This window comes from Natrix helvetica, assembly GCF_964273705.1.
Source record: "Natrix helvetica genome assembly, chromosome: 5".
Classification (NCBI taxonomy): Eukaryota; Metazoa; Chordata; class Lepidosauria; order Squamata; family Natricidae; genus Natrix; species Natrix helvetica.
In genome coordinates this window covers 151,093,931-151,108,395 of record NC_138551.1, presented here as the reverse complement: position 1 = coordinate 151,108,395, position 14,465 = coordinate 151,093,931, and the positions used below count along the sequence as shown (strand labels likewise).

General features: G+C 47.1%; 1 protein-coding gene across 1 annotated transcript in view; it reads left to right on the top strand.

Moving 5' to 3' along the window:
* Positions 1-664: 664 nt before the first annotated feature.
* Positions 665-14,465, top strand: part of TTC34 (tetratricopeptide repeat domain 34) — a gene marked incomplete at its 5' end in the record, with an annotated part of 233,841 nt that continues 220,040 nt past the window's right edge. The window contains 7 exons of the mRNA XM_081954171.1: positions 665-1,953; positions 3,382-3,607; positions 6,015-6,207; positions 8,250-8,416; positions 9,515-9,785; positions 11,913-12,124; positions 13,437-14,241. Coding sequence (XP_081810297.1) covers positions 665-1,953; positions 3,382-3,607; positions 6,015-6,207; positions 8,250-8,416; positions 9,515-9,785; positions 11,913-12,124; positions 13,437-13,958 — 2,880 coding nt within the window. The 3' untranslated portion in view covers positions 13,959-14,241. The remainder of the gene's footprint in view (positions 1,954-3,381; positions 3,608-6,014; positions 6,208-8,249; positions 8,417-9,514; positions 9,786-11,912; positions 12,125-13,436; positions 14,242-14,465) is intronic.

The following is a 14,465-nucleotide window of genomic DNA, read 5'->3' as shown; positions in this document are numbered from 1 at the left end:
GCTAGCCTTACTGGGATTTGAACCTGGGCTGTATTACATATTAGGCAGGAGTCTTAGCCACTAAGCCACAGGCTCTCCTCCTTATCAGTTGAGCCAGGGAAATAGGTATGTATTTGTGTTACAACCCCTGGTATATTGTAACACAAATACATGTGTGTGTGTGTGTGTGTGTGTGTATGTGTGTGTATCCATGTTTCAAATATTTTAACCCATGCTTAATTGTCCAGCTCTATTCTGATAGATAGACTTTCCATAGTTATAAAGCCATGTCCACCTTTAACTATTTTAGCAGTTACTTTCTTCCCTTCTGCTTCTTGGTAGAGCATCAAACCAAGCCAGTATGATGAGGGAAGGTCCTTCAACCCTCTGGAGGTCCCAAAATCAAGCCACAGATTTCTTCCAGGAAGGGGATTGGCAACTAGCCAACGGCGACCTCCCGTTGGCCGCTGCCTTCTATGTTGCTGGATTCCTCCTCTGCGCCCCCATGGCCGTCAACAAGCTGGCGTCTCTTGAGAAGAAGGACCAAGCCATCATAGTCACCATCTTGGAGAGCTGGTGCCGAGGAGAAAGCCCCATCCCAAAGCTTGGGAACTATCCTTCCAACCCGCCGCTGCTAAACGTCTCCACGGCGGCTGCTTTTCTCCTGGCCTTTGACCCACATAACATGGACGCCTTGCTCTTCAACATGGACGCTGCGCTGAAGGCGGGCCACCCTCTCCGTGTGGCCAGCCAGTGTGCCTCTCTGCTGGAGGTCCACCCTTGCGTGGAGCTGGTCCTTACCCGTGCTTTGGCCCTGGTGCTGTCCCGAACGCGCCTCCAAGATGGGGTCGCCGAATACCTCGGGGCCTTCGCGGAAAGTCGGAACGAGACAGTGACGTTCATGAGCCGAAGACAGGGGAGATACCTGCAGAAGGTCATTCAGGCTTGTTTGGACTGCCTCTCCCTTCCAAACAACTGTCCGAAGGAGATACTCATCCGGGAAGATCTTTGCTATGACTTTCTGGCTGCCGTAGCCCCCGAAGACCTCCGGGTCTGCCCCATTCAGGCCCGGCGTCTTTTCGAGCGACATATGTATGAGGAGTGCGTGTCCCTCTCCAGCAGGGCCTTAGAGGCCTTCTCCTCCAGCGGTTCGCCCAGCGGCCAAGAGACTTCAAGTCTTCTAATGCACCGAGCTGCGGCTTTCTTTGCCATCGGAGGCCACATGCCGGACATGCTGAAGGACCTTAAGGCCGCCTTCGAAGCTCACCCCAAGCTGGCCAAGAGCCTCTTCGAAGACCTCTTCACTCCAGGAGAGGCGGAAAGGGTCGAGAAACACACCCGGACAGTCCTGGAGGCGGATTTTGCCGCTTACAAAGAGGCCGTCCGTGTGAGGAACGAAGTCCGTAGCAACGGAGGCCAGGAGTTGATTCCTCCCGTTCTCCGTATGCTCCATTTCCTGGTCCAGATCGCGCCGGGGTCCCTGCGAGAACTGAACGTCCGCCTGGCCGATTGCTACCTCTTAGAAGGCAACATCTCGGCCTCTTTAGAAGTTTGCGACCGTCTCCTGTCCGGCGCACAAAGCACGTACCGAAACACCCTTCTGGCGCAGCGTGGTTTCTGCCACCTTCATGCCAACCGCCATCTGGAAGCCCTCCGAGACTTCCAGGCGATCCTCGAAGACCTCACGCCGCATCCGAGCAGCTGCGTGAAGGCTCTGTGCGGGCGAGGCCTGCTTCGAGCCTGGGCTGGCCAGCCGTATCTCACCGCCTTGGATTACCTAACCGCCTGCGGACTCCGGTTCGAGGAGACCGGCTTTGCGATCAAGGCCTACGTCCCTTGGAACCAGAGAGGGTTCCTCTTGGTCAACCTCCAGGAGCAAGTCCAGGAGATGCTGGAGACGAAGGAGAAAGTCCGTCGCAGGCTCGAGGACCGGTGGGAGAAATCAGGATGGCTGGACGGGCTCCAGAAGGATGGGTGAGTCACCTTCCAGGTGGTCCTTCCCTGGCTTTTCGTGGTCTTGATGGTTCTCCATCTTTTTGTTCTTCTCTGGTCTCCCCAAAGTTGGTGCACCGGCAAGGATGAATGGGAGATTTTCTTGTCAGGCTGTCCTTTGCAGGTGGATGAAGGTATGTTCGCGTCATGAAATACAACAGGGAGTATTTTTTTTTAATCTCAACTCAAGAGGAACCCCACATGGGACTTGGGGACGTTTCATCCAAAGTCTCTTTGGTGACAAAACAAGTCCAAAGTTAATTCTTTGGTTGACCTGAAGGAATGAGAAGTAGTAGAGGAGGTCAATTTTGTTGGCATTATTTGAGGCACAAAACTTATTTTTCCTTCTCCTTCCTTCCTTCTGTCCTTCCTTCCTTCCTCCATCCCTTGTTTCTTTTTTCTTTCTCTTCTGTCTTTCCTTCCTTCCTATATTCTCTTTCATCCTTTCTCTCCTTCCTTTTCCTTCTCCTTCTTTCCTTCCTTCTTTCCTCACTCTCTCCCTCCCTGCCACCCTACCTCTTTTTTCTTTTTGTTTCTGTCTTCTTTCCATCTTTTCTTCCTTTCTTCCTATCTTTTGTCTTTTATCTTTTCTTTCTTTCCTTTCTTCCTTCCTCCATCCCTTGTTGCTTTTTTCTTTCTCTCCTGTCTCTCCTTGCTTCCTTTCTATATTATCTTTCTTCCTTTCTCCTCTTCCTTTTCCTTCTCCTTCCTTCCTTCTTTCCTCACTCTCTCCCTCCCTGCTCCATACCTCTTTTTTTCTTTTTGTTTCTCTCTTCTTTCTGTCTTTTCTTCCTTTCTTCCTATCTTTTGTCTTTTATCTTTTCTTTCTTTCCTTCCTTCCTTCTTTCCTCCCTTTTTTCTTTTTTTCTTTCTCTTCTGTCTTTCCTTGCTTCCTCCATCCTATATTCTTTCTTCCTTTTTCCGCTTTTTCCTTCTCCTTCCTTCTCCCCTGCCTCCCTCCATCTTTTTCTTTTTCTTTCTCTCTTCTTTCTGTTGTTTCTTCCTTCCTATCTTTTGTCTTTCATCTTTTCTCTCCTTTCTTCTTTCCTCCCTCCCTTCCTTTTATCTTTTTTTTTTGGTCTTTTTCTTACTTTCCTTGATTCCTTCTTACCTTTTCCCTCCCACCCTTTTATCTCTTTCTTTCTTTCTCTCTTTTTCTTACTTTCCTTGATTCCTTCCTACATTTTTCCTTCCTTCCTTCTTTCTTCCCTCCCTCCCTATCTCCCTCCCTCCCTTCCTTCCCTAGCTCCCTCCATCCTTCCCTCCCTGCTAACATTCTTTAAACACAGAATTGCCCCAGACGTTTTCAAGCTGTAGGTTCCCAAACTTCTGGATCTTCCAGCCTGCTCTCCTAAAATTTATACCCCCCGCCTCTCCTCAAATCCACCTTTTCCTTCTCATTTTACTCAGGGATTCCTTTGGGATCCACCCACTGGCTTCTCTGCTCTTGCAACTGGACAGTTCAGACTCCTTGTCGCGGCTGCTGTGCGCTGACGCTTTGTACCAACTGGATCGCCTGGAAGAGAGCCACCAGATCCTTTGGGTGGCTCTCTCAAAGCACCCCGAGAAATCCCCTGTCCTGGCCAGGCTGGCTCTCCTGCGGCTGAAGGAAGGCCACATGGAGGGTTGCAACCAGGTGAGATCAAAAAAAACCTACAGCCCTAAATCCCTGGGATTTTTAAAAAATTCTGTTCCAAGATTTTGCATTTGTAATGAGTAGAAGGAGTAACTTTGAGAAGCAGAAGAGAGAGGGGGGGAGAAAAGGGAGAAAGAGAGAGGGAGGGGGGACAGATAGGGTGGGAAAGAGAGAACTAGAGAGAGGGAGAAAGAGAGAGGGAGGGGGAGACAGACAGGGTGGGAAAGAGAGAACTAGAGAACTACAGAGAGGGAGGGAGAGAGAAAGAAGGAGAAAGAGAGAAGGAGGGAGAGACAGACAGGGTGGGAAAGAGAGAACTAGAGAAAGAGACAGAGAGAGAGGGAGGGAGGGAGAGAGAAAGATGGAGAAAAAGAGAGGGAGGGGGAGACAGACAGGGTGGGAAAGAGAGAACTAGAGAAAGAGACAGAGAGAGAGAGGGAGGGAGGAAGAAAGAAAGATGGAGAAAGAGAGAGGGAGGGGGAGACAGACAGGGTGGGAAAGAGAACTAGAGAAAAAGAGAGAGGGAGAAAGAGAGAGGGAGGGAGGAAGAAAGAAAGATGGAGAAAGAGAGAGGGAGGGAGGAAGAAAGAAAGATGGAGAAAGAGAGAGGGAGGGGGAGACAGACAGGTGGGAAAGAGAGAACTAGAGAACTAGAGAGAGGGGGGAGAGGGAGAGAAGGAGAAAGAGAGAAGGAGGGGAGACAGACAGGGTGGGAAAGAGAGAACTAGAGAAAGAGAGAGAGGGGGTGTGGGAGAAAGAATGAGGCAGAGAGGGAGGGGAGAGAGAGCGAGAGAGAAATAATATAACAGTCAGATAAGTGAAACCCGAGTTCTGCCCAGAAGTGTAACATGAGAAAGCACCTCACTCACCAAGCTAGAGAAAGGGAGAAGGAACTGCATCCAGACAGACAAGATTCTGCTACTATCACCTTGCACAGTTTGGTGACCCCTGAAAGTTACAGCGGCCCTAAAAAAGGACATTTATTGCTGAAAAGCACCTGTAAAGAAAAATACGAAAAATATTTGTGGGCAAGCTAGTCCAGGAAATACTCACCAGTGTCCAGCAGAGGGCGGTCCTGTCTTTGAAATGGAAAGGGCGGAGTACTTCCCATTTACCCTTTGCATAAGGATAACAGGTGTATATACAATATATTTGCAATACATCCTATGTACCTTTCCTCCAGTTGGATAATATAAAAATTAAACATTTTTAAAAAATAGATTTAGTTCAAGTATGATGTGTTTCAGATGGTCAACATCACATTGCCCTTATGGGCTTTTACTGGCCATTTTAACGTCAGTTCCAATAATGATATTAATAATACTAACAATATACTAATACTAATACTAATACTAATACTAATATAATAATACTAATACTAATACTAATAATACTAATAATACTAATAATACTAATACTAATACTAATACTAATACTACTACTACTACTACTACTACTACTAATAATAATAATAATAATAATTGTGTGTGTGTGTGTGTGTGTGTGTGTGTGTGTGTGTGTGTGCGTGTGTATTTGTGTTACAACCCCTGGTATGCCCAAATATGGGAGGGAACACACAGTTTCCCTTTTCTGTCTTTCGGCTCACTCCAGGAGACCATCCAGGCAGAAAACCATATTTTTAATGTTGCCTTTGTTACATTTGTGTTGTATTTGTGCTGATAAATAAATAAAGGGAGACTAGTATAGATCTTCAAATCCCAGTAAGGGTATGGCTAGCTGATGAGAGCTAAATAGCTTGAAATAGATCTATACTAGTCTCCCTTTATTTATTTATCAGCACAAATACAAGATAGATAGATAGATAGATAGATAGATAGATAGATAGATAGATAGATAGATAGATAGATAGATAGATAGATAGATGATAGATAGATGATAGATAGATGATAGATAGATAGATATAGATATAGATATAGATATAGATATAGATATAGATATAGATATAGATATAGATATAGATATAGATATAGATATAGATATAGATATAGATAGATATAGAGAGATACAGATAGATATAGATAGATATAGATATAATACTAATAATATTAACAATATTAATAATTATATAATTATATAATTTGATGTCAGATACTATTAAAATTTCAACTATAATTTGATTTCAATAAAACATATATGCCACTGGACTCCTAGTAATTCTGGACACTTTCGAGGCTTCCTGTAGCGCAGCTGAGTGTCCCTTTACCGAGAGAGGTGGAAGGAGCATAGAGGCCATCTAGTCTGACCCCCCCCCCCGCCTCATGGTGGATTATCTCTCTGACGATCGATGGGCAACCAACAAACCTGGCATCCCCGTGTGAAGCAGCTTAATATTTGAGGATGTTAGCCGCCATCTGTAATTCTCCTTTTCTTTCCCCTCCCAATGAAGTACCTGAAGACGATGCTTGAGAGAGGAAACCTGTCCCACCTGACGAGCTTTGTGAAGGTTTTAAAAGAAGACGACCGAGCCTTGTGGAAAAACCACTGTCACACCAGGGCTGTGACCATCCTGAAAAATAAACCAGGGGAGACTTATCTGAAGGAAGCCATCGCTTACCTCTCTTTGGCCATCATCGCAGACGGTGAGATATTCAAAATTACGTTTCCTTGGCTTAAAAGTAAGGTGTGTGCTATTCATTCCCGACTCTAGGGGGCGCTGCTCATCTCCGTTTCAAAGCCGAAGAGCCAGCGCTGCCCGAAGACGTCTCCGTGGTCATGTGGCCGGCATGACTCAACACCGAAGGCGCACAGAACGCTGTTCCCTTCCCACCAAAGGTGGTTCCTATTTTTCTACTCGCGTTTTTCACGTGCTTTCGAGCTGCTAGGTTGGCAGAAGCTGGGACAAGCTCCCCCCATTACGCGGCGTTCGGGATTCGAACCGTCGAACTGCCAACCTTTCTGATAGAAAAGGTCAGCGTCTTTAGCCACTGAGCCACCTTGGCTTACAAGTTGCACTTCTCTCTCCTTGTTGAAGTCCAAGAGAAAAGTTTCTCTCCTCCTTTTGGCTGGCAACAACAACCCTCTGGGGTAGGCTGGTTGGATCAGAAGTCTCCCACGGAGAGAAATAGTTTCCTTTAAGTAAAAGAGACCAGGATCTGGTTAATGGAGCAAATAGAGAGTCGCCATTAGCAATGTACTGTCTATTCTTATTTAACAATATTTCATTTCTTTTCTTTCTTTCTTTTTCAAACAAAGTTTTATTGGTTTTTAGGGAATAAAAAAGGAAAGGGGTGATGGAAAGGGTTACAAATTTTGGCAGTTGCAACGTGCGGCAGGTGTCCCCTCCCCCCATACTCATAGTATACATTTAAGCAAAGTTCAATACTAAATGGCAATATTTAGTCAGCATATAAACTCAGTTAATAATTTCAATCAATTTATATCAAGCAGATTTTCTTACTCATTTTTGTGATCTGAGTTTTCTTGGTATTGCCCCTTCTCCCCCCGCCCGCAGAGCTCCGGCCCCTCCCGTGTCCTGTGTGTCTGTTGTAGGATCATCTCCTCCACCTAAATGTTTAGTATTTAATTGTTTTATATTATTTATATTGTTATTCATGTATTTTATCTGCATTTTATCTGACTGTACACCGCCCCGAGTCCCTTTTTGGGAGAGGGGGCGGTTTAGAAATCTAAAGAAATAAATAAATAATAAATAAATCTGGTTTATCTAGAAGTGCTTTGTTTTTTCCCATAAAGGCCTGTGCCTCTATGGTTGTGTTGATTCTAACTCTTGTATCCTCCCAGAATATTAGCATACCTTCAGGCATCAGCCATCTGAACCACACCCTCTTCTGGTAAAGTTTCTTCGCTAATTGCGAATAATTTTTTCTTTTCTCCCTCACTTTCTTGGGGATCTGTTTCATTTCTTTTCTATCTTCTTATTCTTCTATCTCTAGTTTGTATTTGTTCTTACTGCTTGTCATTGTAACCTTTAATGAAATTATTCATTTAAAAAAAGGGGGGGGGTAAGGTTTCCAGTTCTAAGGATGAGACAGAAGGGCAGGGTAAAAATGTTTTTAAAATCGTAGTAAGCTTATTGTCCCTTTTGAGATAATAATAATAATAATAATAATAATAATAATAATAATAATAATAATAATAATAATAATAATAATATATTTATTTCTTAGCCGCACCCTCTCCCGAAGGACTCGGGGCGGCGTACAATGAAACATACGAAATAAATATGTAAACAAAACAAACATATAACAAAGACATACACTGAAACATACACAAGGAGGAGGTCGATTGATAAAACAATTAAAATACAGTATTTAAAACCCCTAGAAATTAAATATAATTAAAATACCCAGTTAAAAACCCGTCAGGAGCGATATGGTTAGATCAGAGTTGAGCCAGGCCAGCTGCTTGAAATAGGTGGGTCTTCAGCTTAATACGGAAGGAGCGGAGGTCAGAGGTATTCCTAATATCCGGAGGGAGGTCATTCCACAGGGCTGGGCCCGCCACAGAGAAGGCTCTACTCCTAGGCGCCGCCCCTCGACATTGTCTAGCGGACGGCACCTGGAGGAGCCCCTCTCTGTGCGAGCGAATTGGTCAGGATATCCAAGAGATCAGGATATCCAAACGAAAAGCACTGGATTTTATTTTTATTTTTTTGCCCTAGGGGTTAACGCTGTCGATTGCCTTCTGTTGCGCGCTCACTGTTACGGCCTCCTGGGGCAAAAGAAGACTGCCATATTTGATTTCAACGCCATCTTAAAAGAAGATCCGAAACACACTCGGGCTCTTTGTGGAAAAGCGTTCATCCACCTGGCCCTGGATCAGAAGGAGGTGGAATTGCATTTCCTTGTTTCGATTGAGAGCTTTGAATCTCACAGGGCAGTTGAAGGGCAGGAGATATTCACCGCAATGGTAGAGGAAGGAAAGAAGAAAGGAAGGAGAAAGAGAAGGGGAGGGAGGGAGGGAGGGAGGATGGATGGATAATGAGAAGGAAGGAAAGACTAATAATGGGAAGGAAGGAAGGCAAAGAAGGGGAGGGAGGAAGGAAGGAAAGAATAATGGGAAGGGAGAGAGGGAGGAGAAAGAGAAGGGGGAGGGAGGAAGGAAAGAATAATAATGGGAAGGAAGGAAGGAAGGAAGGAGAAAGAGAAGGGGAGGAAGGAAGGAAAGAATAATGGGAAGAGAGGGAGGGAAGAGAAAGAGAAGGGGAGAGGGGAAGGAAAGAATAATGGGAAGGAAAGGAGAAAGAGAAGGGGGAGGAAGGAAGGAAAGAATAATGGGAAGGAAGGAGAAAGAGAAGGGGGAGGAAGGAAGGAAAGAATAATGGGAAGGAAGAAAAGAATAATGGGAAGGAAGGAGAAAAAAGAGGAGGGAGAGAGGAAATAATAATGGGAAGGGAGAGAGGGAGGAGAAAGAGAAGGGGGAGGAAAGAATAATAATGGGAAGGAAAGAATAATGGGAAGGAAGGAAGGAGAAAGATAAGGGGAAGGAGAAAGGAAGGAAAGAATAATGGGAAGGGAGGGAGGAAAATGAGAAGGGGAGGGAGGGAGAAAGGAAGCAAAGAATAATGGGAAGGATGGGGAGAATAATGGGAAGGGAGGAAAGAGAAGGGGAGGAAGAAAGGAAGGAAAGAATAATGGGGAGGGAGGGAGGAAGGAAAGAAGGAAGGGAGGAGAGGAGAAAAGAGGACATTGTGGGGAAAAAATGAAGTTCAAACATACGTGATATAGAATTATGGCACCTTCTGCGCCAGTTGCAATAATATTCAGCCAAGACCTAATGTTTGCGAGGAGAAATTTGACAATGCCTTCAAGTGTTCCTTGAAGCTTGAGAAACGGGGTCTCCTCCCATGCCCTTCGCTTTGTTAGGATCTTCCCAAAACAGGAAGGCCTTCAACGCTTGTCTTATTTCTTCTCTCCACTCCTTCAGGAGTCAACCCAAGATCTGATCTCAGCTCTCCGAGGGGATCCAGCCTCCACTGTGGCTGAAATCGGCTCTCTAAAGCCGGACGCTCAAGTCCAGATTCGCTCTTGGCTGCGGGAACACTGCAGGGATGCGCTGACAGACCTTGGCGATAGACAAGACCCACTCGCCACGGAGACCTTCGAGACGCTCTCCAAAGTGGCAGAATCGTTGGTGGAAATGGACAACCGGGACACTGAAGCTCACATGCTGTGGGTTGACCTCCAGATCTCAAAAGGTAGGAGAGATCGGGAATAACTTCAAGTAGAACAGGCCCCCAAATCGGGGAGCAGGAAGGAGGGGCGGTTCTAGCTTGGACCCCAACCTTATTTAGATATTTCTCCTCACTGATGAGAGGATAAAAGAGGGGTCTTTTAGCTGTGGCCCAACCTTCCCTCCACACCATTGTGGCTATTTCCCAGCAGAGTTGGGATTCAGCCGGTTTGGATCGATTTGCCTGAACCGGTACTGGAAATCGCAGGTACTAAGAGGTTGGATTCAGCTAGTTCAGACCGATTCACCTGAACCGGTAGTGGAAATGGCAGGTGCTAAGAGTTGGGATTCAGCCAGTTTGGATCGATTTGCCCGAACCGGTAGTGGAAATGGCAGGTGCTAAGAGGTTGGATTCAGCCGGTTCGGACCGATTCGCCTGAACCGGTAGTGGAAATGGCAGGTGCTAAGAGGTTGGATTCAGCCGGTTCGGACCGATTCGCCTGAACCGGTAGTGGAAATGGCAGGTGCTAAGAGTTGGGATTCAGCCAGTTCGGACCGATTCACCCGAACCGGTAGTGGAAATGGCAGGTGCTAAGAGGTGGGATTCAGCCAGTTCGGACCGATTCGCCCGAACCGGTAGTGGAAATGGCAGGTGCTAAGAGGTGGGATTCAGCCGGTTCGGACTGATTCGCCTGAACCGGTAGTGGAAATGGCAGGTGCTAAGAGGTTGGATTCAGCCGGTTCGGACCGATTCGCCTGAACCGGTAGTGGAAATGGCAGGTGCTAAGAGGTTGGATTCAGCCGGTTTGGATCAATTCGCCCGAACCAGTAGCGGAAATGGCAGGTGCTAAGAGTTGGGATTCAGCCAGTTCGGACCGATTCACCCGAACCGGTAGTGGAAATGGCAGGTGCTAAGAGGTGGGATTCAGCCAGTTCGGACCGATTCGCCCGAACCAGTAGTGGAAATGGCAGGTGCTAAGAGGTTGGATTCAGCCGGTTCGGACCGATTCGCCTGAACCGGTAGTGGAAATGGCAGGTGCTAAGAGGTTGGATTCAGCCGGTTCGGACCGATTCGCCTGAACCGGTAGTGGAAATGGCAGGTGCTAAGAGGTTGGATTCAGCCAGTTTGGATCGATTTGCCCGAACCGGTAGTGGAAATCGCAGGTGCTAAGAGGTGGGATTCAGCCAGTTCGGACTGATTCACCCGAACCGGTAGTGGAAATGGCAGGTGCTAAGAGGTGGGATTCAGCCAGTTCGGACCGATTCGCCCGAACCAGTAGTGGAAATCACAAGTGCTAAAAGTTGGGATTCAGCCAGTTCGGACCGATTCACCTGAACCAGTAGTGGAAATGCACAGAAGGAGGAGCACATGCATGGACGGGGCGCTCACATTTGCATACTGGTAGGGAAAGTAAGTGAATACCACCCCTGATTCTAGCTCCGTGATGGCAAACTCTCCGCGGGCATGCCAGCCGTCGTTCCAGCCCAACTCCACCACCCATGCGCACGTGCCTCCCACAAGCCAGCTGGTCTTTGGGTCTCTGCTACGCATGTGCGGGGGGCAGGCCCCATGTAGTTGATGTACACATGCATGCCTGGGAGGCACTTGTATGGGGGCGTCCGCATTGCATTTGGGGGGTTATCGAGCATGTGCATGTGACCCCCACCCCTGTGCCCCATTTTGGGCCTGGAAAGCCTCTTGCACTAACCTGGAAGCCAAAAATGGTCAAAGGTGGCTGGGGCGCATGCATTGGAGGTGCTGCACATATGTGGGAGGTGGGGCACATACGCGAGAGGTGCATGCAGGGGGCGCATGCATAGGTGTGCATGCAGGGGGCACTCACATTGCATTTTGGAGTTTTGTGCACATGCTTTGGGCACTCAGCACCAAAAAGGTTAGCCATTCTTTCTTACCCCTCTAGATTTGAGAACATTTCTAGGGCTATGTGCAAAGTGGCGTGGTTTCGTTGAGCGTCGCTAGTCCCTTCTGAGGGACAGGGGTGTGTGGGGAAACCCTTCCCCCCGTTATACTGGAGAGGAAGGATGGAAGAAAAACGATTTGGTCCGTCGCTAAGACTGGAAAGTTAAAGAAGGATTAACTGTTCCGCTGCCCAATGTTGCCTCCTTTCTGGTCTCGATTTTGGCCCCCCAGGAAGACCCAAGATCGCCCTGTCGTATCTCCAGAGGACATTTGGACAAAGCGAATCCACTGACGCCGTCAACTCCCGGCTGGGAATTCTGCAAGCGGCGTTGGGCAACTTAAACGGGGTCCACATTTTGGCTACTTTAGCCGGAAAGGAATGCAAAGACTTAGAGCATCTGATGGGGTTTTTAGATGCCAGCCAGCGGCAAAACCTTGCTCAGGTAAGTCTGCCACCTGTTTACATAGCACATCAAACCTGGGTTTTAGAGAGAACCCCGTGTTCCCACCTTGTGCTATCGTTCTTGTTTCGGCCGACACGCCAAGGCAAGGTAGCGAAAGTTACTTTTGATTCGGCCCAGTTCACTTTGACAGTTTAAACCCCACATTTAACAGAGTTGGAAGGGACCTCGGAGGTCTTCTAGTCCATCCCGCTGCTCTAGCAGGAAACCCTACACCACTTCAGACAGATGGTTGTCCAATCTCTTCCTAAAAACCTCCAGTGTTGGAGCACTCACAGCTTCTGGAGGCAAGTCGTTCCACTGATTAATTGTTCTAACTGTCGGAAAATTTCTCCTCAGTTCTAAGTTGCTTCTCTCCTTGATTAGTTTCCACCCATTGCTTCTTGTTCTGCCCTCAGGTGCTTTGGAGAATAGCTTGACTCCCTCTTCTTTGTGGCAGCCCCTGAGATATTGGAAGACTGCTATTATGTCTCCCCTGGTCTAGTTTTCATTAAACTAGATATTCCCAGTTCCTGTAACCGTTCTTCGTATTGTTTAGCCCAATTATTTAAATGCTGCATTTCAGAAGGCCCCAAGTCATCACACAAACATCACTTCTGGATCCGTGAGATGGACTTCAGACAGAACAAACGTTTGCAGGACCATTTAAATAGGAGCCAGCCGTGGGCAGCAGCTGCCAAAAAAGCCAACCCAGTTCTAGGCTGCATCAACAGAGGGATAGAATTAAGATCACGTGAAGGGTTAATACCACTTTATAAGGCCTTGGTAAGGCCACAGCTGGAATACTGCATTCAGTTCTGGTCGCCACGATGTAAAAAAGATGTGGAGACTCTAGAAAGAGTGCAGAGAAGAGCAACAAAGAGGATTAGGGGACTGGAGGCTAAAGCATATGAAGAACGGTTGCAAGAACTGGGTATGTCTAGTTTAATGCAAAGAAGGACTAGGGGAGACATGATAGCAGTCTTCCAATATCTCAGGGGTTGCCCCAAAGAAGAGGGAGTCAAGCTGTTCTCCAAAGCACCTGAGGGTAGAACAAGAAGCAATGGGTGGAAACTAATCAAGGAGAGAAGCAACTTAGAACTAAGGAGAAATTAGTTAGCACAATCAACCAGTGGAACAACTTGCCTCAGAAGTTGTGAATGCTCCAGCACTGGAAGTTTTTAAGATGTTGGATAACCCTTTGTCTGAAGGGATGTAGGGTTTCCTGCCTAAGCAGGGGGTTGGACTAGAAGACCTCCAAGGTCCCTTCTAACTGTGTTATTCTATTCTAAAGCGCCGTTTTCTCCATCCCTAGGTGGCAGCCAGAGAAGCCAAGGTAATGATGAAGGACCAATGCCCTCTTGGTGCTGTGAAATATCTCACTTTAGCCACCTTGGCAAGCCACAATAACCCCCAATACCTTCGCCAACGTGCCACTTGCTGGACCAAGTTGGAAGATTACCAAAGTGCCCTGGCAGACATCCAAAAAGTGGTCCAGAAACATGGGACAAACAGCTTGAAAACTCAAATCGGTGACTTGTGCACCTCAGCCTTCCTGCTGTTAGCCACTTCGGACGAAGAGACGGCCGTAAAGCAATTTATTCACGCCTTACAGCTTGAAAAGTCCTTGGCCCTTAGCCACGTCCTTGCTGACCACAGGAAGGAGGAGATGTCCAAAGCCTTCCTACGGACCGCCCGAACTTATTTGGCAGCGGGACGTTACGAAGAAGCCTGGGCCACTGCAAAATTCGGCCTCCTGGTTGACCGGGACAATCCCGAGCTTCAAAAACTAAAAGCCAGAATGAACCGGCAGGCGTCTGGTTGCAAAATTCAATAATTTCTATTTCTACTTGTTTGTTTACCCCAATTGCATCCTTCTTGGCCTTTTCTTCTTTCTTTCTAAGGTGAAAGGTAAATCTTCTCCTTGCACATATGTGCTGGTTGTTCCCGACTCTAGGGGGCGCTGTTCATCTCAGTTTCAAAGCTGAAGAATCAGCGCTGTCCGAAGACGTCTCCGTGGTCATGTGGCCGGCATGACTCAACTCCCGAAGGCGCATAGAACACTGTTCCCTTCCCACCAAAGGTGGTTCCTATTTTTCTACTTGCTTTCGAACTGTTAGGTTGGCAGAAGCTGGGACAAGTCACGGGAGCTCACTCCGTTACAGTGCTAGGGATTCGAACTGCTAAACTGCCGACCTTTCTGATCAACAATCTCAGCATCTGAGCCATTGAGTGTCCCTTTCTTTCTACTGGCTAAAAAATTCTGCCCAGGAAACTGAAGAGGGAGACATTTCACCGGATATCCGAGTTAAGGCGGCTACGCTGCCGTTCAGAGTCAAAAATT